Below are 25472 nucleotides of genomic sequence, written 5' to 3' on the forward strand. Positions count from 1 at the left end.
GCCCAGATAACCGCACCATAAAGAGCTAAACACCATAATACCAACATACAGTGCCCAGATAACAGCACCATAAAGAGCTACACACCATAATACTAACATACAGTGCCCAGATAACCGCACCATAAAGAGCTACACACCATAATACCAAAATACAGTGCCCAGATAACCGCACCATAAAGAGCTACACACCATAATACCAACATACAGTGCCCAGATAACAGCACCATAAAGAGCTACACACCATGATACCAACATACAGTGCCCAGATAACAGCACCATAAAGAGCTACACACCATAATACCAACATACAGTGCCCAGATAACAGCACCATAGAGATACACACCATAATACCAACATACAGTGCCCAGATAACAGCACCATAAAGAGCTACACACCATAATACTAACATACAGTGCCCAGATAACAGCACCATAAAGAGCTACACACCATAATACCAACATACAGTGCCCAGATAACAGCACCATAAAGAGCTACACACCATAATACCAACATACAGTGCCCAGATAACCGCACCATAAAGAGCTACACACCATAATACTAACATACAGTGCCCAGATAACAGCACCATAAAGAGCTACACACCATAATACCAACATACAGTGCCCAGATAACAGCACCATAAAGAGCTACACACCATAATACCAACATACAGTGCCCAGATAACCGCACCATAAAGAGCTACACACCATAATACCAACATACAGTGCCCAGATAACAGCACCATAAAGAGCTACACACCATAATACCAACATACAGTGCCCAGATAACAGCACCATAAAGAGCTACACACCATAATACCAACATACAGTGCCCAGATAACAGCACCATAAAGAGCTACACACCATGATACCAACATACAGTGCCCAGATAACCGCACCATAAAGAGCTACACACCATAATACCAACATACAGTGCCCAGATAACAGCACCATAAAGAGCTACACACCATGATACCAACATACAGTGCCCAGATAACAGCATCATAAAGAGCTACACACCATAATACCAACATACAGTGCCCAGATAACAGCACCATAAAGAGCTACACACCATAATACCAACATACAGTGCCCAGATAACAGCACCATAAAGAGCTACACACCATAATACCAACATACAGTGCCCAGATAACAGCACCATAAAGAGCTACACACCATAATACCAACATACAGTGCCCAGATAACAGCACCATAAAGAGCTACACACCATAATACCAACATACAGTGCCCAGATAACAGCACCATAAAGAGCTACACACCATGATACCAACATACAGTGCCCAGATAACAGCACCATAAAGAGCTACACACCATAATACCAACATACAGTGCTCAGATAACAGCACCATAAAGAGCTACACACCATAATACCAACATACAGTGCCCAGATAACAGCACCATAAAGAGCTACACACCATAATACCAACATACAGTGCCCAGATAACCGCACCATAAAGAGCTACACACCATAATACTAACATACAGTGCCCAGATAACAGCACCATAAAGAGCTACACACCATAATACCAACATACAGTGCCCAGATAACAGCACCATAAAGAGCTACACACCATAATACCAACATACAGTGCCCAGATAACCGCACCATAAAGAGCTACACACCATAATACTAACATACAGTGCCCAGATAACAGCACCATAAAGAGCTACACACCATAATACCAACATACAGTGCCCAGATAACAGCACCATAAAGAGCTACACACCATAATACCAACATACAGTGCCCAGATAACCGCACCATAAAGAGCTACACACCATAATACCAACATACAGTGCCCAGATAACAGCACCATAAAGAGCTACACACCATAATACCAACATACAGTGCCCAGATAACAGCACCATAAAGAGCTACACACCATAATACCAACATACAGTGCCCAGATAACAGCACCATAAAGAGCTACACACCATGATACCAACATACAGTGCCCAGATAACCGCACCATAAAGAGCTACACACCATAATACCAACATACAGTGCCCAGATAACAGCACCATAAAGAGCTACACACCATGATACCAACATACAGTGCCCAGATAACAGCATCATAAAGAGCTACACACCATAATACCAACATACAGTGCCCAGATAACAGCACCATAAAGAGCTACACACCATAATACCAACATACAGTGCCCAGATAACAGCACCATAAAGAGCTACACACCATAATACCAACATACAGTGCCCAGATAACAGCACCATAAAGAGCTACACACCATAATACCAACATACAGTGCCCAGATAACAGCACCATAAAGAGCTACACACCATAATACCAACATACAGTGCCCAGATAACAGCACCATAAAGAGCTACACACCATGATACCAACATACAGTGCCCAGATAACAGCACCATAAAGAGCTACACACCATAATACCAACATACAGTGCTCAGATAACAGCACCATAAAGAGCTACACACCATAATACCAACATACAGTGCCCAGATAACAGCACCATAAAGAGCTACACACCATAATACCAACATACAGTGCCCAGATAACCGCACCATAAAGAGCTACACACCATAATACCAACATACAGTGCCCAGATAACAGCACCATAAAGAGCTACACACCATAATACCAACATACAGTGCCCAGATAACAGCACCATAAAGAGCTAAACACCATGATACCAACATACATTGCCCAGATAACAGCACAATAGAGAGCTACACACCATAATACCAACATACAGTGCCCAGATAACAGCACCATAAAGAGCTACACACCATAATACCAACATACAGTGCCCAGATAACAGCACCATAAAGAGCTACACACCATAATACCAACATACAGTGCCCAGATAACAGCACCATAAAGAGCTACACACCATAATACCAACATACAGTGCCCAGATAACCGCACCATAAAGAGCTACACACCATAATACTAACATACAGTGCCCAGATAACAGCACCATAAAGAGCTACACACCATAATACCAACATACAGTGCCCAGATAACAGCACCATAAAGAGCTAAACACCATAATACCAACATACAGTGCCCAGATAACAGCACAATAGAGAGCTACACACCATAATACCAACATACAGTGCCCAGATAACAGCACCATAAAGAGCTACACGCCATAATACCAACATACAGTGCCCAGATAACAGCACCATAAAGAGCTACACGCCATAATACCAACATACAGTGCCCAGATAACAGCACCATAAAGAGCTACACACCATAATACCAACATACAGTGCCCAGATAACAGCACCATAAAGAGCTACACACCATAATACCAACATACAGTGCCCAGATAACAGCACCATAAAGAGCTACACACCATAATACCAACATACAGTGCCCAGATAACAGCACCATAAAGATCTACACACCATAATACCAACATACAGTGCCCAGATAACAGCACCATAAAGAGCTACACACCATAATACCAACATACAGTGCCCAGATAACAGCACCATAAAGAGCTACACACCATAATACCAACATACAGTGCCCAGATAACAGCACCATAGAGAGCTACACACCATGATACCAACATACAGTGCCCAGATAACCGCACCATAAAGAGCTACACACCATAATACCAACATACAGTGCCCAGATAACCGCACCATAAAGAGCTACACACCATAATACCAACATACAGTGCTCAGATAACAGCACCATAAAGAGCTACACACCATAATACCAACATACAGTGCCCAGATAACAGCACCATAAAGAGCTACACACCATGATACCAACATACAGTGCCCAGATAACAGCACCATAGAGAGCTACACACCATAATACCAACATACAGTGCCCAGATAACAGCACCATAAAGAGCTACACACCATAATACCAACATACAGTGCCCAGATAACAGCACCATAAAGAGCTACACACCATGATACCAACATACAGTGCCCAGATAACCGCACCATAAAGAGCTACACACCATAATACCAACATACAGTGCCCAGATAACCGCACCATAAAGAGCTACACACCATAATACCAACATACAGTGCCCAGATAACAGCACCATAGAGAGATACACACCATAATACCAACATACAGTGCCCAGATAACAGCACCATAAAGAGCTACACACCATAATACCAACATACAGTGCCCAGATAACAGCACCATAAAGAGCTACACACCATAATACTAACATACAGTGCCCAGATAACAGCACCATAAAGAGCTACACACCATAATACCAACATACAGTGCCCAGATAACCGCACCATAAAGAGCTACACACCATGATACCAACATACAGTGCCCAGATAACCGCACCATAAAGAGCTACACACCATAATACCAACATACAGTGCCCAGATAACCGCACCATAAAGAGCTACACACCATGATACCAACATACAGTGCCCAGATAACAGCACCATAAAGAGCTACACACCATAATACCAACATACAGTGCCCAGATAACAGCACCATAAAGAGCTACACACTATAATACCAACATACAGTGCCCAGATAACAGCACCATAAAGAGCTACACACCATAATACCAACATACAGTGCCCAGATAACAGCACCATAAAGAGCTACACACCATAATACCAACATACAGTGCCCAGATAACAGCACCATAAAGATCTACACACCATAATACTAACATACAGTGCCCAGATAACAGCACCATAATACCAACATACAGTGCCCAGATAACCGCACCATAAAGAGCTACACACCATAATACCAACATACAGTGCCCAGATAACAGCACCATAGAGAGCTACACACCATAATACCAACATACAGTGCCCAGATAACAGCACCATAAAGAGCTACACACCATAATACCAACATACAGTGCCCAGATAACAGCACCATAAAGAGCTACACACCATAATACCAACATACAGTGCCCAGATAACCGCACCATAAAGAGCTACACACCATGATACCAACATACAGTGCCCAGATAACAGCACCATAAAGAGCTACACACCATAATACCAACATACAGTGCCCAGATAACAGCACCATAAAGAGCCACACACCATAATACCAACATACAGTGCCCAGATAACAGCACCATAAAGAGCTACACACCATAATACCAACATACAGTGCCCAGATAACAGCACCATAAAGAGCTACACACCATAATACCAACATACAGTGCCCAGATAACAGCACCATAAAGAGCTACACACCATAATACCAACATACAGTGCCCAGATAACAGCACCATAAAGAGCTACACACCATAATACCAACATACAGTGCCCAGATAACAGCACCATAAAGATCTACAAACCATAATACTAACATACAGTGCCCAGATAACAGCACCATAATACCAACATACAGTGCCCAGATAACCGCACCATAAAGAGCTACACACCATAATACCAACATACAGTGCCCAGATAACAGCACCATAAAGAGCTACACACCATAATACCAACATACAGTGCCCAGATAACCGCACCATAAAGAGCTACACACCATGATACCAACATACAGTGCCCAGATAACAGCACCATAAAGAGCTACACACCATAATACCAACATACAGTGCCCAGATAACAGCACCATAAAGAGCTACGCACCATAATACCAACATACAGTGCCCAGATAACAGTACCATAGAGAGCTACACACCATAATACCAACATACAGTGCCCAGATAACAGCACCATAAAGAGCTACACACCATAATACCAACATACAGTGCCCAGATAACAGCACCATAAAGAGCTACACACCATAATACCAACATACAGTGCCCAGATAACAGCACCATAAAGAGCTACACACCATAATACCAACATACAGTGCCCAGATAACAGCACCATAAAGAGCTACACACCATAATACCAACATACAGTGCCCAGATAACAGCACCATAAAGAGCTACACACCATAATACCAACATACAGTGCCCAGATAACAGCACCATAAAGAGCTACACACCATAATACCAACATACAGTGCCCAGATAACAGCACCATAAAGAGCTACACACCATAATACCAACATACAGTGCCCAGATAACAGCACCATAAAGAGCTACACACCATAATACTAACATACAGTGCCCAGATAACCGCACCATAAAGAGCTACACACCATAATACTAACATACAGTGCCCAGATAACAGCACCATAAAGAGCTACACACCATAATACCAACATACAGTGCCCAGATAACAGCACCATAAAGAGCTACACACCATAATACCAACATACAGTGCCCAGATAACAGCACCATAAAGAGCTACACACCATAATACCAACATACAGTGCCCAGATAACAGCACCATAAAGAGCTACACACCATAATACCAACATACAGTGCCCAGATAACAGCACCATAAAGAGCTACACACCATAATACCAACATACAGTGCCCAGATAACCGCACCATAAAGAGCTACACACCATAATACCAACATACAGTGCCCAGATAACAGCACCATAAAGAGCTACACACCATAATACTAACATACAGTGCCCAGATAACAGCACCATAAAGAGCTACACACCATAATACCAACATACAGTGCCCAGATAACAGCACCATAAAGAGCTACACACCATAATACCAACATACAGTGCCCAGATAACCGCACCATAAAGAGCTACACACCATGACACCAACATACAGTGCCCAGATAACAGCACCATAAAGAGCTACACACCATAATACTAACATACAGTGCTCAGATAACAGCACCATAAAGAGCTACACACCATAATACCAACATACAGTGCCCAGATAACAGCACCATAAAGAGCTACACACCATAATACCAACATACAGTGCCCAGATAACCGCACCATAAAGAGCTACACACCATAATACCAACATACAGTGCCCAGATAACAGCACCATAGAGAGATACACGCCATAATACCAACATACAGTGCCCAGATAACAGCACCATAAAGAGCTACACGCCATAATACCAACATACAGTGCCCAGATAACAGCACCATAAAGAGCTACACGCCATAATACCAACATACAGTGCCCAGATAACAGCACCATAAAGAACTACACACCATAATACCAACATACAGTGCCCAGATAACAGCACCATAAAGAGCTACACACCATAATACCAACATACAGTGCTCAGATAACAGCACCATAAAGAGCTACACACCATAATACCAACATACAGTGCCCAGATAACAGCACCATAAAGAGATACACACCATAATACCAACATACAGTGCCCAGATAACAGCACCATAAAGAGCTACACACCATAATACCAACATACAGTGCCCAGATAACAGCACCATAGAGAGATACACACCATAATACCAACATACAGTGCTCAGATAACAGCACCATAGAGAGATACACACCATAATACCAACATACAGTGCCCAGATAACAGCACCATAAAGAGCTACACACCATAATACCAACATACAGTGCCCAGATAACAGCACCATAAAGAGCTACACACCATAATACCAACATACAGTGCCCAGATAACAGCACCATAAAGAGCTACACACCATAATACCAACATACAGTGCCCAGATAACAGCACCATAAAGAGCTACACACCATAATACCAACATACAGTGCCCAGATAACAGCACCATAAAGAGCTACACACCATAATACCAACATACAGTGCCCAGATAACAGCACCATAAAGAGCTACACACCATAATACCAACATACAGTGCCCAGATAACAGCACCATAAAGAGCTACACACCATAATACTAACATACAGTGCCCAGATAACAGCACCATAAAGAGCTACACACCATAATACCAACATACAGTGCCCAGATAACAGCACCATAAAGAGCTACACACCATGATACCAACATACAGTGCCCAGATAACAGCACCATAAAGAGCTACACACCATGATACCAACATACAGTGCCCAGATAACAGCACCATAAAGAGCTACACACCATGATACCAACATACAGTGCCCAGATAACTGCACCATAAAGAGCTACACACCATAATACCAACATACAGTGCCCAGATAACAGCACCATAAAGAGCTACACACCATAATACCAACATACAGTGCCCAGATAACAGCCATATAGTGCCCAATAATAACACTGCCATATAGTACCCAATAATAACACTGCCATATAGTACCCAATAACACTACCATATAGTGCCCAATAATAACACTGCCATATAGTACCCAATAATAACACTGCCATATAGTACCCAATAACACTACCACATAGTGCCCAATAATAACACTACCACATAGTGCCCAATAATAACACTACCACATAGTGCCCAATAATAACACTACCACATAGTGCCCAATAATAACACTACCACATAGTGCCCAATAATAAAACTACCACATAGTACCCAATAATAACACTGCCATATAGTACCCAATAACACTACCATATAGTACCCAATAATAACACTGCCACATAGTGCCCAATAATAACACTACCACATAGTGCCCAATAATAACACTACCACATAGTGCCCAATAATAAAACTACCACATAGTACCCAATAATAACACTACCACATAGTACCCAATAATAACACTACCATATAGTACCCAATAATAACACTGCCACATAGTGCCCAATAATAACACTACCACATAGTGCCCAATAATAACACTACCACATAGTGCCCAATAATAAAACTACCACATAGTACCCAATAATAACACTGCCATATAGTACCCAATAACACTACCACATAGTACCCAATAATAACACTGCCACATAGTACCCAATAATAACTCTGCCACATAGTGCCCAATAATAACACTACCACATAGTGCCAAATAATAACACTACCACATAGTGCCCAATAATAACACTACCACATAGTGCCCAATAATAAAACTACCACATAGTACCCAATAATAACACTGCCATATAGTACCCAATAACACTACCACATAGTACCCAATAATAACACTGCCACATAGTGCCCAATAATAACACTACCACATAGTGCCCAATAATAACACTGCCACATAGTGCCCAATAATAGTACTGCCACATAGTGCCCAATAATAGCACTACCACATAGTGCCCAATAATAACACTACCACATAGTGCCCAATAATAACACTGCCACATAGTGCCCAATAATAACACTACCACATAGTGCCCAATAATAACACTACCACATAGTGCCCAATAATAACACTGCCACATAGTGCCCAATAATAACACTACCACATAGTGCCCAATAATAACACTACCACATAGTGCCCAATAATAGCACTGCCACATAGTGCCCAATAATAGCACTGCCACATAGTGTTTAATAAGAACATTGGTGAACTACAAGTCCCTTCTGCATTCTAAGCACTTTGTCAGGAAACTGCCTGGAGGGGCCATGTTGGGGGCCACTAGATGGCGGTCCATGTGCCCCTCCTGTAATTCAGCTTTGAAGCTGCAGGAAAACCAGAACAGAGACCTCGGTATCACAAGGTCAATTCTGTTTCTTCAGGGAGGCCATCTTCTCCATTCAGTACAACATCCGAGCCTTCATGAACGTCAAACACTGGCCATGGATGAAGCTCTACTTCAAGATCAAGCCCCTTCTCCGGAGCGCGGAGACAGAGAAGGAGATGGCGGCCATGAAGGAGGAGTTCACCAAAACCAAGGAAAATCTGGCAAAGTCAGAGGTCCAGAGGAAGGAGCTGGAGGAGAAGATGGTGAAACTTCTACAGGAGAAGAATGACCTGCATCTGCAAGTACAGTCTGTAAGTATGAGGACAGGTGTGCAGCGCCCTCTGGAGGAGGACAGCCAGTACTGCATCAATCCTAATAGAGTAGATCCAGAATCGGTATTGTGGGTGAGTTGTCTTAAAGATCTCTCAGATCACAGCCACAGATGTTACTGATAATCACCCATCAGCCATCTTACCCTTTAAATAGGGTCAATTCAAATTCGAACAGAATACCAGAACTGCAGTAAAGACTGACATAAAACAGAAGGAGAGAGAATGCTGTTTTGAAGGTCTTTGGAAAGCTGGGTGACGACTCATGTGCACTTCTAATTCTTCGTTCTCTTTTAACCACCAGGAAACCGAGAACTTGACAGACGCAGAGGAGAGATGCGATCAACTGATCAAGAGTAAGATCCAATTGGAGGCCAAGATCAAGGAACTGAACGAACGGCTGGAGGACGAAGAAGAGTCCAACGCCGAACTCACAGCCAAGAAGCGGAAACTGGAGGACGAGTGTTCCGAGCTGAAGAAGGATATTGATGACCTTGAGTTGACATTGGCCAAGGTTGAGAAGGAAAGACATGCCATAGAGAACAAGGTAGACTCCTCAGAAGTTGTCGACCTGTCCCTACCCAAGGGTTGACCTGTCCCTACCCGAGGGTTGACCTGTCCCTACCCGAGGGTTGACCTGTCCCTACCCGAGGGTTGACCTGTCCCTACCCGAGGGTTGACCTGTCCCTACCCGAGGGTTGACCTGTGCCTCCCCTTAGGGTTGACCTGTGCCTACCCTGAGGGTTGACCTGTGCCTACCCTGAGGGTTGACCTGTGCCTACCCTGAGGGTTGACCTGTGCCTACCCTGAGGGTTGACCTGTGCCTACCCTGAGGGTTGACCTGTGCCTACCCTGAGGGTTGACCTGTGCCTACCCTGAGGGTTAACCTGTGCCTACCCTGAGGGTTGACCTGTGCCTACCCTGAGGGTTGACCTGTGCCTACCCTGAGGGTTGACCTGTGCCTACCCTGAGGGTTGACCTGTGCCTACCCTGAGGGTTGACCTGTGCCTACCCTGAGGGTTGACCTGTGCCTACCCTGAGGGTTGACCTGTGCCTACCCTGAGGGTTGACCTGTGCCTACCCTGAGGGTTGACCTGTGCCTACCCTGAGGGTTGACCTGTGCCTACCCTGAGGGTTGACCTGTGCCTACCCTGAGGGTTGACCTGTGCCTACCCTGAGGGTTGACCTGTGCCTACCCTGAGGGTTGACCTGTGCCTATCCGGGGGTAGACCTGTGCCTATCCGGGGGTTGACCTGTGCCTATCCGGGGGTTGACCTGTGCCTACCCTGAGGGTTGACCTGTGCCTACCCTGAGGGTTGACCTGTGCCTACCCTGAGGGTTGACCTGTGCCTACCCTGAGGGTTGACCTGTGCCTACCCTGAGGGTTGACCTGTGCCTACCCTGAGGGTTGACCTGTGCCTACCCTGAGGGTTGACCTGTGCCTACCCTGAGGGTTGACCTGTGCCTACCCTGAGGGTTGACCTGTGCCTATCCTGAGGGTTGACCTGTGCCTACCCTGAGGGTTGACCTGTGCCTACCCTGAGGGTTGACCTGTGCCTACCCTGAGGGTTGACCTGCGCCTACCCTGAGGGTTGACCTGCGCCTACCCTGAGGGTTGACCTGCGCCTACCCTGAGGGTTGACCTGCGCCTACCCTGAGGGTTGACCTGCGCCTACCCTGAGGGTTGACCTGCGCCTACCCTGAGGGTTGACCTGTGCCTATCCGAGGGTAGACCAGTCCCGACGCTCATGTCAATCTGCCGTCTTTTATAATAGGTTAAAAACCTGACTGAAGAGATGGCCGTCCTGGATGAGACCATTGTCAAGCTGACCAAGGAGAAGAAGGCCCTCCAGGAGGCTCATCAGCAGACCTTGGACGACCTTCAAGCTGAAGAAGACAAGGTCAATGCCTTGACCAAGCTCAAGACAAAACTGGAGCAGCAGGTTGATGACGTGAGTGCTACAGACCCCTCCCCCACCACAAAGACCTTGATCGGACTGGAGAAGGTTATACGGCTCCACCTCTACATAACATCGTCTGTGTCCAGATATAATCTCCATATAATGTTCAGCAACTGGGCAAATCCTTTTCATCACTTGTTTTTTATTTATACTCCAGTTACATCCAAAGCTGCATTTACAATTCCACTGTTACATCATCTTATACACTCCGTTCACTTCCAAAGCTTCATCAACATTTCTGCTCGTTCGCTGCCCAGAGCTGATTAATTTCATGTGGTACTTGACTGAATTGTGACTGTTGCTCAGGTTGTGACTGGAGGATAAGACATAATGAAAGTGCAGAATAGTGAATGCAGATCTGGATGTTATTGGAGTATAAAATATAACGTAAGAGCAGAATTATGAATGCAGCTGTGGAGGTGACTGTAGTATTACACACAAGGTTAGAGCAGAATTGGGAATGCAACTTGGATTATAAATGGATTAGCAGACACCTTGCCAGGGCAGAATAGTGAATGCAGCTCTGGATGTGACTGGAGTATAAAATATACCAAGAGCAGATTGATGAAGGCAGCTCTGGGTGTGGTTGGAGTATTAGACAAGGTGTTACAAGATAAGTAACGCTGAGGATACAGAGTTTCTATATGGAAGCTATACCTGGATGTGCGCTGTATATATGTTGACAGGCGGAGTTACCCTTTATGTTTGTGACCCTCCGCTGGACATTGAATGATTTCTCTTACATCTTCCTTGTAGCTGCAAGGCTCGCTGGAGCAGGAGAAGAAGGTCCGCATCGATAATGAGCGGGCCAGGAGGAAGCTCGAGGGGGACCTGAAACTGGCCCAGGACTCCATCATGGAACTGGAGAATGACCGACAGCAGATGGACGAGAAGCTTAAAAAGTATGGAGGTCCTCTGGACGATGCGGGGGTCAACTCTAGTCATACAGGACATGCTCTATGGGGCGATCCCACCCTCACCACCTCCTGTGGCTGCTATGTGTTGTTTTCATTGGCAGCTGAGGGTTCGTTACAATGTGTCAGTGCAGGTACAAATCTAACGCTGAACATCTGTTTACAGGAAAGATTTTGAGATCAGTCAACTGCTGAGCAGGATTGAAGATGAACAAGTCTTAGGGATCCAACATCAGAAGAAAATTAAAGAGCTCCAGGTAACCCCAGCGCACCCCCCTGATAACACCGATCCAGGGGCACAACCAATCAGGAGGCTGGAAAATAGCATGTGATATAAGCCCCTCCCATGTGATCCCTGTCAGCCATTCAGGAGACCCTGGGAGCGGCAGCTTCAGGGGGGGGGGGGGGCGGGGCTGACTTCTTCTGGCTCCTTGATTGGCTGATTATTTTTAGAGGGTGATTTATCAGGTGGATTTGTGTCCTCTTTCCTGCGGTAATGGTCGTTACTGATAAATCTGCCCCCCCCCCCCCCCCGATTCTTATATTACTAGGCCCGTGTTGAGGAACTCGAGGAAGAAATTGAATCTGAGAGGGCGACTCGGGCGAAGGCTGAAAAGCAGAGATCCGACCTCTCCCGGGAGCTGGAAGAGATCAGCGAGAGATTGGAGGAGGCCGGCGGGGCGACCACTTCTCAGATCGAGCTCAACAAGAAGCGGGAGATGGAATTCCAGAAGATGCGCAGAGACCTGGAGGAGATCTCGCTGCAGCACGAAGCAACGGTGGCCGCCCTGCGCAAGAAGCACGCCGACAGCGGCGCCGAGTACAGCGAGCAGATCGACAGCCTGCAGCGGGTCAAGCAGAAGCTGGAAAAGGAGAAGAGTGAGATGAGGATGGAGATCGATGACATCACCAGCAACCTGGAGACCATGACCAAGGCTAAGGTGCGGACAGAATAGAGACCACCATAAAGGCCAAACACCGCCTAGTGGCCCTCTGGAGTATGACCAATATGTGGGTGACGAGGACCGTGCAGTCCTATGTAAATGAAGCTTCATCACACAATGATGAAAATTTGCCATTTTCACGTTTCACTTGCTGTCAGTGAATGGAAACATTTTTTTGCATCCGACCTGACCTATATATCTTCTCACAGATCAGGATTTGTTACAGTTGCATCCAGTCCTCTGTAAGCTATACAGCCTGGATTCCAGACTGATAACATTTTACCTGCACTGATACATTGTAACAAACTATGATATGATATATTTAGGATACAGAGCTTTGCGCTCCTGCTAGAGCTATACTACAGAATGCAGAGGACTACCTAGACCAGGGGCCAGCAACCTTCAGCACTCCAGCTGTTGTAAAACTACAATTCCCAGCATGCCCTGACAGCGTTTGTCAATGTACACTGGGAGTTGTAGTTCCACAACTGCTGAAGGTTTCTGATCTCTGACCTAGACTGATGCATTGTAGCAATAGCTGTGAGATGTATCAGGTCTGTACAGGTTTTCAGCCTCTGGATATTAACAAGTATTTTCCCAGTCTGTGACTGCAAGCAGAGATCTTGACAATGGTGAGGATTTGAAACACGAAGTCTCTTATAAACTTGCAAAACTTTTGCTCATATAGTGATTCAACTTACCCGCTGCAGTAATCTGCTGGGGTGTAAAGCACCTATGATCATTTTAAATGTGTAGGTATAGCAGAGCTGAGTTTGTCATTGTTACATCCCACTAAATTAAAGGGGATGTTGCTTTCTACGTGCCCTATTGGGGTTAATAATGGGGGTCATTGCACTGCAGTCAATTTATTAGGCACTTGAAAAAAATGCAAATTACTGTGGACTATGGGGCAGGACTCCCTCGCGATCATCTAATCACGTGGACGCCTGCCTAATGGAAAAGGGTCATCCAATGTGCTCTGCTCCTTTAAGATAATGCAGTAGGTTTACATGTCGTCCTATGAAAAGCCACAGATAATGTAATGGGTTATCATGTCACAAAATGACCAACTCGGCTCTGCTACTTCTGTACGCGGAATATGGTCTTAGATAAATGGTTTCATGTATCTCAATTGAAAAAATCCTCCCCGTTGCCCATTTCAAGTCCACAATTCATTACTAGTGTCTAGAAAATGAAAGGTGGACTCTGATTGGTTGCACTGAGGGTTTGTCTTTTCGGAGATTATAATAATACTTGCTCCTAAGGATCGGTCCCACACTGACAACATCTGTTGTAAACGTCCAGGTAAACCTGGAGAAGATCTGCCGCACACTAGAAGACCATCTGAGTGAGTTCAAGTCCAAGACTGAGGAGAACCTGAGGAACGTGGCTGAGCTCACCATGCATAAGGCTCGTCTCCAAACCGAATCAGGTGAATAATTATTCTGTACGTGTATGTGGAGCGGGAGCCATAGGGGCCCCTCTGCATCATGGCTTGGCCAGAACCCATGAGATCGGATCACCATTTATTTCAAGCTGATGGTGGCCGGGCCAAGCTGATGGTGGCCGGGCCAAGCTGATGGTGGCCGGGCCAAGCTGATGGTGGCCGGGCCAAGCTGATGGTGGTCGGGCCAAGCTGATGGTGGTCGGGCCAAGCTGATGGTGGTCGCCGAAGCGGAGCGTGGCGGCCATATGGTAGTTTTCCAGGCTTATGGTGGTGGCCCAAGCGGATGGTGCTGGCTCAAGCGGATGGTGCCGGCCCAAGCGGATGGTGCCGGCCCAAGCGGATGGTGCCGGCCCAAGCGGATGGTGGCTGCCCAAGCGGATGGTGGCTGCCCAAGCGGATGGTGGCGGCCCAAGCGGATGGTGGCGGCCCAAGCGGATGGTGGCGGCCCAAGCGGATGGTGGCGGCCCAAGCGGATGGTGGCGGCCCAAGCGGATGGTGGTTGTCTTGGCTTATGGTAGTGGCCAGGCTGATGGTGATGGCACCGCATTGTAATGATGGCCAAGCTGATGGATGTGATCTTCTGACGTGTATCTCTGATGCATCTGAAGGTCACTTTTGGCTGTCCGGCACTGTGGCACAGCGTTTCGGGGGATGAAAAATACTAGAATTTCATGTTCTATACTTCATTTCAGGCGAGCTGTCTCGACGGCTGGAAGAGAGGGAGTCTCTGGTGTCTCAGCTGTCTAGATCTAAACAAGCTTTCACCCAGCAGATTGAGGAGCTGAAGAGAAGTATGGAGGAAGAAGTGAAGGTGAGATGACGGAAACGCTCGACAGTACATTGTCTTCTCCAGGTCATGTGACCCGTCTAATTGCTGATCTTCTCCATCCACCAGGCCAAAAACGCCTTGGCTCACAGCTTGCAGTCATCCCGTCATGATTGTGACCTCCTGAGGGAACAATATGAGGAGGAGCAGGAGGCCAAATCAGAGCTACAGAGAGTTCTGTCCAAGGCCAACGGTGAAGTGGCGCAATGGAGGACAAAATACGAGACCGATGCCATTCAGCGCACGGAGGAGCTGGAAGACGCCAAGTAACTAATTCTTAACATTTATCACTGGTGCATGCATGGAAAAAGTAAATGCAAAGTTCTATTGGATTTATGTTTTGCTGAGAGTCTTTACAGTAAGAGCAGTATAATCCAGTATGTGTGTGAATATACAGTCAGCAGGGCTAGCGATGACCATGATTAATCCTTTTCTCTGATCTTTAGGAAGAAGCTGGCACAGCGCCTCCAGGAGGCACAGGAGCATATTGAGGCTGTCAATTCCAAGTGTTCCTCCCTGGAGAAGACTAAGCAGAGGCTTCAGGGAGAGGTGGACGACCTAATGATTGACGTGGAGAGGGCAAACTCCCTGGCGGCTGCTCTGGACAAGAAACAGAGGCACTTTGACATGGTACCAGACTGTATAAATGATTACATACACGTGACATGAGGAGACGTATATAGCAGCCTATAGAATGGCCCTCCCCCCCCCCCACACCTTAGGATGGATTAGGAGATATAATGTGTATTACATATCAGGATCTTAATCGCGTTTTATCAGCATTGGGAGAAGGTAACTACCGTGCAAGCCATGAGATATCTGAGATAGAAGTCTGCACTCTAATAATATGTGAGATAATAAGTCAGCATTCTAATAATATGTGAGATAAGTCAGCACTCTAATAATATGTGAGATAATAAGTCAGCATTCTAATAATATCTGAGATAGTAAGTCAGCACTCTAATAATATGTGAGATAAGAAGTCAGCATTCTAATAATATCTGAGATCGTAAGTCAGCACTCTATTAATATCTGAGATAGTAAGTCAGCGCTCAGATATTATTAGAATGCTGACTTATTATCTCACATATTATTAGAGTGCTGACTTACTATCTCAGATATTATTAGAATGCTGACTTATGATCTCAGATATTATTAGAATTCTGACTTAGTAAGTCAGCACTCTAATAATATGTGAGATAAGTCAGCATTCTAATAATATCTGAGATCGTAAGTCAGCATTCTGATATTATCTGAGATAATAAGTCGGCATTCTAATAATATCTGAGCGCTGACTTAGTAAGTTAGCACTCTAATAATGTGAGATAATAAGTCAGCGCTCAGATATTATTAGAATGCCGACTTATTATCTCACATATTATTAGAATGCTGACTACTCACATATTATATCAGAGATACTAAGTCAGCACTCTAATAATATGTGAGATAATAAGTCAGCATTCTAATAATATCTGAGATAATAAGTCAGCACTCTAATAATATGTGAGATAATAAGTCAGCATTCTAATAATATCTGAGATAATAAGTCAGCACTCTAATAATATGTGAGATAGTTAGTCAGCATTCTAATATGTGAGAAGTCAGCATTCTAATAATATCTGAGATCATAAGTCCGCACTCTAATAAGTTAGCACTCTAATAATATGTGAGATAAGTCAGCATTCTAATAATAGGTGAGATAATAAGTCAGCACTCTAATAATATGTGAGATAATAAGTCAGAGTGCTCTTATATATGTGAGATAATAAATCAGCATTCTAATAATATCTGAGATAGTAAGTCTGCACTCTAATAATATGTGAGATCGTAAGTCAGCATTCTAATATGTGAGAAGTCAGCATTCTAATAATATCTGAGATCGTAAGTCAGCATTCTAATAATATCTGAGATAGTAAGTCAGTGCTCAGATATTAATAGAATGCTGACTTACTATCTCACATATTATTAGAGTGCTGACTTACTATCTCAGATATTATTAGAATTCTGACTTATGATCTCAGATATTATTAGAATGCTGACTTAGTAAGTCAGCACTCTAATAATATGTGAGAAGTCAGCATTCTAATAATATCTGAGATAGTAAGTCAGCACTCTAATATAATATGTGAGAAGTCAGTATTCTAATAATATGTGAGATAATAAGTCAGCATTCTAATAATATGTGAGAAGTCAGCACTCTAATAATATGTGAGATAAGAAGTCAGCATTCTAATAATATCTGAGATCGTAAGTCAGCATTCTGATATTATCTGAGATAGTAAGTCAGCACTCTATTAATATCTGAGATAGTAAGTCAGCGCTCAGATATTATTAGAATGCTGACTTATTATCTCACATATTATTAGAGTGCTGACTTACTATCTCAGATATTATTAGAATGCTGACTTATTATCTCACATTATTAGAGTGCTGACTTACTATCTCAGATATTATTAGAATGCTGACTTATGATCTCAGATATTATTAGAATTCTGACTTAGTAAGTCAGCACTCTAATAATATGTGAGATAAGTCAGCACTCTAATAATATGTGAGATAAGTCAGCATTCTAATAATATCTGAGATCATAAGTCAGCATTCTAATATCTGAGATAGTAAGTCAGCACTCTGATGTAATATGTGAGAAGTCAGCATTCTAATAATATGTGAGATAATAAGTCAGCATTCTAATAATATCTGAGCGCTGACTTACTATCTCAGATATTATTAGAATGCTGACTTACGATCTCAGATATTATTAGAATGCTGACTTATTATTTCACATATTATTAGAATGCTGACTACTCACATATTATATCAGAGATACTAAGTCCGCACTCTAATAAGTCAGCACTCTAATAATATGTGAGATAATAAGTCAGCATTCTAATAATATGTGAGATAATAAGTCAGCACTCTAATAATATGTGAGATAATAAGTCAGAGTGCTCTGATATGTGAGACAATAAATCAGCATTCTAATAATATCTGAGATAGTAAGTCTGCACTCTAATAATATGTGAGATCGTAAGTCAGCATTCTAATATGTGAGAAGTCAGCATTCTAATAATATCTGAGATCGTAAGTCAGCATTCTGATATTATCTGAGGTAATAAGTCGGCATTCTAATAATATCTGAGCGCTGACTTAGTAAGTTAGCACTCTAATAATGTGAGATAATAAGTCAGTGCTCAGATATTATTAGAATGCCGACTTATTATCTCACATATTATTAGAATGCTGACTACTCACATATATTATATCAGAGATACTAAGTCCGCACTCTAATAAGTCAGCACTCTAATAATATGTGAGATAATAAGTCAGCATTCTAATAATATCTGGGATAGTAAGTCAGCACTCTAATAATATGTGAGATAGTAAGTCAGCATTCTAATAATATCTGAGATCATAAGTCCGCACTCTAATAAGTCAGCACTCTAATAATATGTGAGATAAGTCAGCACTCTAATAATATGTGAGATAATAAGTCAGAGTGCTCTTATATATGTGAGATAATAAGTCAGCATTCTAATAATATCTGAGATAGTAAGTTAGCACTCTAATAATATCTGAGATAGTAAGTCAGTGCTCAGATATTAATAGAATGCTGACTTACTATCTCACATATTATTAGTGCTGACTTACTATCTCAGATATTATTAGAATGCTGACTTATGATCTCAGATATTATTAGAATGCTGACTTAGTAAGTCAGCACTCTAATAATATCTGAGATCATAAGTCAGCATTCTAATAATATGTGAGATAAGTCAGAATTCTAATAATATCTGAGATCATATGTCAGCATTCTAATAATATCTGAGATAGTAAGTCAGCACTCTGATATAATATGTGAGAAGTCAGCATTCTAATAATATGTGAGATAAGTCAGCATTCTAATAATATCTGAAATCGTAAGTCAGCATTCTGATATTATCTGAGATAGTAAATTAGCACTCTATTAATATCTGAGATAGTAAGTCAGCGCTCATATATTATTAGAATGCTGACTTATTATCTCACATTATTAGAGTGCTGACTTACTATCTCAGATATTATTAGAATGCTGACTTATGATCTCAGATATTATTAGAATGCTGACTTATTATCTACATATTATATCAGAGATAGTAAGTCCGCACTTTAATAATAAGTCAGCACTCTAATAATATGTGATAAGTCAGCACTCTGATATGTGAGATAATAAGTCAGCATTCTAATAATATCTGAGATAGTAAGGCAGCACTCTTATAATATCTGAGATCGTAAGTCCGCACTCTAATAAGTCAGCACTCTAATAATATGTGAGATAATAGTTCAGCGCTCTGATATATGAGATAATAGTTCAGCGCTCTGATATATGAGATAATAGTTCAGCGCTCTGATATATGAGATAATAGTTCAGCGCTCTGATATATGAGATAATAGTGCAGCGCTCTAATAATATGTGAGCTAATAGTTCAGCGCTCTGATATAAAACATTATTTGGAGATTAATATTTCCTCCTCCCGCCTCTTTAAGATCCTGACTGAGTGGCGGCAGAAATACGAGGAATCTCAGTCAGAACTTGAATCGTCTTTAAAAGAATCAAGATCATTGAGTACTGAGCTCTTCAAAATGAAGAATGTCTACGAGGAGACCCTGGACCATCTGGAGACCATCAAGAGGGAGAACAAGAACCTGCAGCGTGAGTGGCACCCGGAGTGCAGTCCGACATCTCCTGTATAGTAGCAGGAATTCTGGCAAATTTACTTCTGTCTCGTGTTCTCTCACACAGAGGAGATCTCCGAGCTGACGGAACAGGTGTCTATGAGCAGTAAGACCATTCATGAGCTGGAGAAGACCAACAAGCAGGTGGAGATGGAGAAGAGTGAAATGCAGGCCTCACTAGAGGAGGCAGAGGTAACTCATGTCATACTACCGGGGGGCACATAGGGAGGGATCAAATACCTGGAGAACCTCCCACCACCTCTGCACAGTAAGACCATCCATGAGCTGGAGAAGACCAACAAGGTGGAGATGGAGAAGAGTGAAATGCAGGCCTCACTAGAGGAGGCAGAGGTAACTCATGTCATATTACCAGGGGGCACATAGGGAGGGATCAAATACCTGCAGAACCTCCCACCACCTCTGCACGGTAACACCATTCATGAGCTGGAGAAGACCAACAAGGTGGAGATGGAGAAGAGTGAAATGCAGGCCTCACTAGAGGAGGCAGAGGTAACTCATGTCATACTACCGGGGGGCACATAGGGAGGGATCAAATACCTGGAGAACCTCCCACCACCTCTGCACAGTAAGACCATCCATGAGCTGGAGAAGACCAACAAGGTGGAGATGGAGAAGAGTGAAATGCAGGCCTCACTAGAGGAGGCAGAGGTAACTCATGTCATATTACCAGGGGGCACATAGGGAGGGATCAAATACCTGGAGAACCTCCCACCACCTCTGCACGGTAACACCATTCATGAGCTGGAGAAGACCAACAAGGTGGAGATGGAGAAGAGTGAAATGCAGGCCTCACTAGAGGAGGCAGAGGTAACTCATGTCATACTACCAGGGGGCACATAGGGAGGGATCAAATACCTGGAGAACCTCCCACCACCTCTGCACAGTAAGACCATTCATGAGCTGGAGAAGACCAACAAGGTGGAGATGGAGAAGAGTGAAATGCAGGCCTCACTAGAGGAGGCAGAGGTAACTCATGTCATACTACCAGGGGGCACATAGGGTGGCACCAAATACCTGGAGAACCCCCCCCCCCACCCTCTGAGCAGTTTAAAGGGTTATCCCAAAATTGACAATTATCACCCATCCACAGGATAGGTGGTAATTGTCTGATCACTGGGACCACCACTGATCGCAAGAATTCCCCGTTCCTCCTCACTGCACTGAGGAGGAGCTTCAATGAAGCGGTGGTCAAATATGCACCGACTGTTCCATTCCTAAGGATAGGCCATCAATATAAAAGTCCCGAGAACCGCTTTAATTCTCTCTGCCATCACTGCATATGAATTTATTATTGAGTTCAATGACACTCTGCAGTGAGCGCCCCCTAGTGGGAGCAAACACTATGGATGTATAAAGGAATTACTATGACTATACCCTATACCACCCAATGTAAAAGTGTAGGGGGGTAATTTTAGAGGTGACAGCTGGTGCATACATTAAAACCGGGATAATGAAGTCATGTGGATGGGGCGACTGATGTGATGACTACCCGGGTGGTAAAGCAAATTCTACTTTAAGGAGGAATTTTCCACCTTAAAAGGGGTATCTTATTAAAAGAGGTTTTCCAACACTAAAGTATGGATAGTCTATTCTTAGCATAGGCCGTCAGTATCTAATCGATGAGGGTCGAGCTCCCAGCACTTCTTTATTGTTTATCCAGGAACAGCGCCGTGCATTTGGTTGTGGCTGTGCTTGGTACTGCGGCTATGTCCTTAGCTGTAGTACCAGGCACAGTCATTACTAAATCTATGGCGCTGTCTGTGGATAAAAAATTAAGAGGAAAGTCACAGCCACTTAAATTAGCTGATTGGCAGGGTTGCCGGGATTCGGACCCCAACGATGTGTTATTGATGGCCTGTATTAAAGAGGACCGGTCACATGATTGTTTAACTATGGTCAATGGCCGACTGAGCGTCCTCCAGAAAAAAGAAGCATTCCTTATCATTGCTGACACTTTCTTCTAGTTGTTAGCGGGGGGTCACAACAGTCAGACCCCCACCGATCAGATGTCTTCAGTGTGATAACCCTTTATAGCATTCTGAATGTCAAAACCTGCTGGTGGAGCAGAACGTAACCTGTTGCCCCCTATAGGTGAGAGTCCACCACATGGCACAGACCCGGGACCTTGCGCAATCCTTGTTCCCTTCTTGCCCCCCAGACCACCATGATGACTATTAAGTTGATTAGATGTGAAATTACTCATCCCCTATTTCACACACAAAGGCAACTCTGGAGCACGAAGAGGCCAAGATCCTTCGTATTCAGCTTGAACTGACCCAAGTGAAGGCCGACATCGAGCGTAGGGTGGCGGAGAAGGAGGAGGAGATCGACCAGATGAAGAGGAACTACCAGAGGACAATTGAGACCATGCAGACCGCCCTGGACACTGAGATAAGGAGCAGAAACGAGGCCATCAGGATTAAGAAGAAGATGGAGGGCGACCTCAACGAGATGGAGATACAGCTCAGTCATTCAAACCGCATCGCGGCAGAAGCTCAAAAGTACCTGAGGAACGTTCAAGGACAACTCAAGGTAAAGCTTGTGTATCTGTATTATCCTGGGCCACCTCTCCTATATGTGGCTGCGATAGTCAGGTAAGGGTCGAGTCACAGAGATGAGAGATGGGCCCTCATCAGTTTCTTTGTCCACCAACCTTAATTTGGCCCGTGGTTTTATCATGTGCTCGTGTCACCATTTATAGTCACTGTGTCCTCCAACAATTCCATGCTCTGCAATACTCCCGTTTCTCACTAATTTGACTAATTGGGTTCTCTCCTCTTAGGACACTCAGATCCACCTTGATGATGCTCTCCGTGGTCAGGAAGATCTCAAGGAGCAGCTTGCCATGGTTGAACGTAGAAACAACCTAATGGTGGCCGAGATTGAGGAGTTGAGGGCTACACTAGAACAGACGGAGAGGTCCAGGAAGGTTGCGGAACAAGAGCTCCTGGACACCACCGAGCGTGTCCAGCTCCTGCACTCTCAGGTAGAAGACGTCACACTGCAGGAAAGGTGGAAACGTTTCTAGGTGTCTTTAAAAGGCTTTTTAGGTGACCCCATTACTGCTGTATCTCTGAAGCGTCCTCCTTGTGTTGGGTCTTCCAACACAAGGTGGAAGACCCAACTTTTTGCAGCTCATCCTCTTTTCCCTTCTTCTCTTCTGTCTACATTTAATCTTTTCCTGGGTCTTCCCATAATTTCTCCAGGAAAGTTATTAGTTCACCAAGTAGAGGGCTCTGAGGGCTACTATATGGACTCCCATAAGTGCGGGTTACATAAAAACTTCCCATGTTTGAGCCGTCTCTGCTAATCAGCAGAGGCAAGAGGTGTCACATGATGCGCAGTCCAGAAGTCTTGAGAAACCTGTAAGGGTCCATACTAAGGATACAACTTTTTAATATCATATCTTTCTTTTCACCAGAACACGAGTCTTATAAACACCAAGAAGAAGTTGGAGAGCGAAGTCTCACAGCTGCAAGGAGAGATCGAGGACACCACCAAGGAAGCTAGGAACGCCGAGGAGAAAGCAAAGAAAGCCATCACTGATGTAAGACCTGTGCCTTACTCTTACACACTGGACCTACAAGGGGTTTATTACAGGTCACTTTATGGAAAGTTATTGTTATTTGGACGTTTCAGGCTGCTATGATGGCGGAGGAACTAAAGAAAGAGCAGGACACCAGCGCCCACCTAGAAAGGATGAAGAAGAATCTGGATCAGACAGTAAAGGAACTTCAGCTGCGTCTGGAAGAAGCTGAACAGTTGGCACTTAAGGGTGGCAAGAAACAGCTTCAGAAGCTGGAGGCCAGAGTATGTACAAGAATATAAGTACTGTAATACTGCCCCCTATATACAAGAATATAACTACTATAATACTGCCCCTATATACAAGAATATAACTACTATAATACTGCTCCCTGTATACAAGAATATAACTACTATAATACTGCCCCTATATACAAGAATATAACTACTATAATACTACTCCTACATATAAGAATATAGCTACTATAATACTGCCCCCTATATACAAGAATATAACTACTGTAATACTGCTCCCTATATACAAGAATATAACTACTATAATACTGCCCCCTATATACAAGAATATAACTACTATAATACTGCTCCTATATACAAGACTATAACTACTATAATACTGCTCATATATACAAGAATATAACTACTATAATACTGCCCCTATATACAAGAATATAACAACTATAATACTGCCGCTATATACAAGAATATAACTACTATAATACTACTCCTACATATAAGAATATAACTACTATAATACTGCCGCTATATACAAGAATATAACTACTATAATACTGCCCCCTATATACAAGAATATAACTACTATAATACTGCCCCTATATACAAGAATATAACTACTATAATACTGCCCCCTATATACAAGAATATAACTACTATAATACTGCCTCCTATATACAAGAATATAACTACTATAATACTACTCCTACATATAAGAATATAACTACTATAATACTGCCCCCTATATACAAGAATATAACTACTATAATACTGCCTCCTATATACAAGAATATAACTACTATAATACTGCTCCTATATACAAGAATATAACTACTATAATACTGCTCCTATATACAAGAATATAACTACTATAATACTGCCCCCTATATACAAGAATATAACTACTATAATACTGCTGCTATATACAAGAATATAACTACTATAATACTGCCCCCTATATACAAGAATATAACTACTATAATACTGCCCCTATATACAAGAATATAACTACTATAATACTGCCCCCTATATACAAGAATATAACTACTATAATACTGCCTCCTATATACAAGAATATAACTACTATAATACTACTCCT

At 43.4% G+C, this 25472-nt stretch overlaps 2 protein-coding genes across 2 annotated transcripts in view; both read left to right on the forward strand.

Annotated features, from left to right (window-relative positions):
• Window positions 1–21071, forward strand: part of LOC142666402 (myosin-3-like) — a 55653-nt gene extending 34582 nt beyond the window's left edge. Inside the window, exons 21-32 of the mRNA XM_075846432.1 lie at window positions 9497–9752; window positions 10075–10317; window positions 11546–11722; window positions 12488–12633; window positions 12812–12902; window positions 13197–13586; window positions 14895–15021; window positions 15729–15847; window positions 15932–16128; window positions 16309–16492; window positions 20387–20552; window positions 20643–21071. Coding sequence (XP_075702547.1) covers window positions 9497–9752; window positions 10075–10317; window positions 11546–11722; window positions 12488–12633; window positions 12812–12902; window positions 13197–13586; window positions 14895–15021; window positions 15729–15847; window positions 15932–16128; window positions 16309–16492; window positions 20387–20552; window positions 20643–20800 — 2254 coding nt within the window. The 3' untranslated portion in view covers window positions 20801–21071. The remainder of the gene's footprint in view (window positions 1–9496; window positions 9753–10074; window positions 10318–11545; window positions 11723–12487; window positions 12634–12811; window positions 12903–13196; window positions 13587–14894; window positions 15022–15728; window positions 15848–15931; window positions 16129–16308; window positions 16493–20386; window positions 20553–20642) is intronic.
• Window positions 21072–21117: 46 nt separating this feature from the next.
• Window positions 21118–25472, forward strand: part of LOC142665553 (myosin heavy chain, skeletal muscle-like) — a 36792-nt gene continuing 32437 nt past the window's right edge. The window contains exons 1-5 of the mRNA XM_075845257.1: window positions 21118–21562; window positions 22820–23128; window positions 23379–23582; window positions 24018–24143; window positions 24236–24406. Of these exons, the coding sequence (XP_075701372.1) occupies window positions 21521–21562; window positions 22820–23128; window positions 23379–23582; window positions 24018–24143; window positions 24236–24406 (852 nt within the window). The 5' untranslated portion in view covers window positions 21118–21520. The remainder of the gene's footprint in view (window positions 21563–22819; window positions 23129–23378; window positions 23583–24017; window positions 24144–24235; window positions 24407–25472) is intronic.

This window comes from Rhinoderma darwinii, chromosome 13, assembly GCF_050947455.1.
Source record: "Rhinoderma darwinii isolate aRhiDar2 chromosome 13, aRhiDar2.hap1, whole genome shotgun sequence".
Classification (NCBI taxonomy): Eukaryota; Metazoa; Chordata; class Amphibia; order Anura; family Rhinodermatidae; genus Rhinoderma; species Rhinoderma darwinii.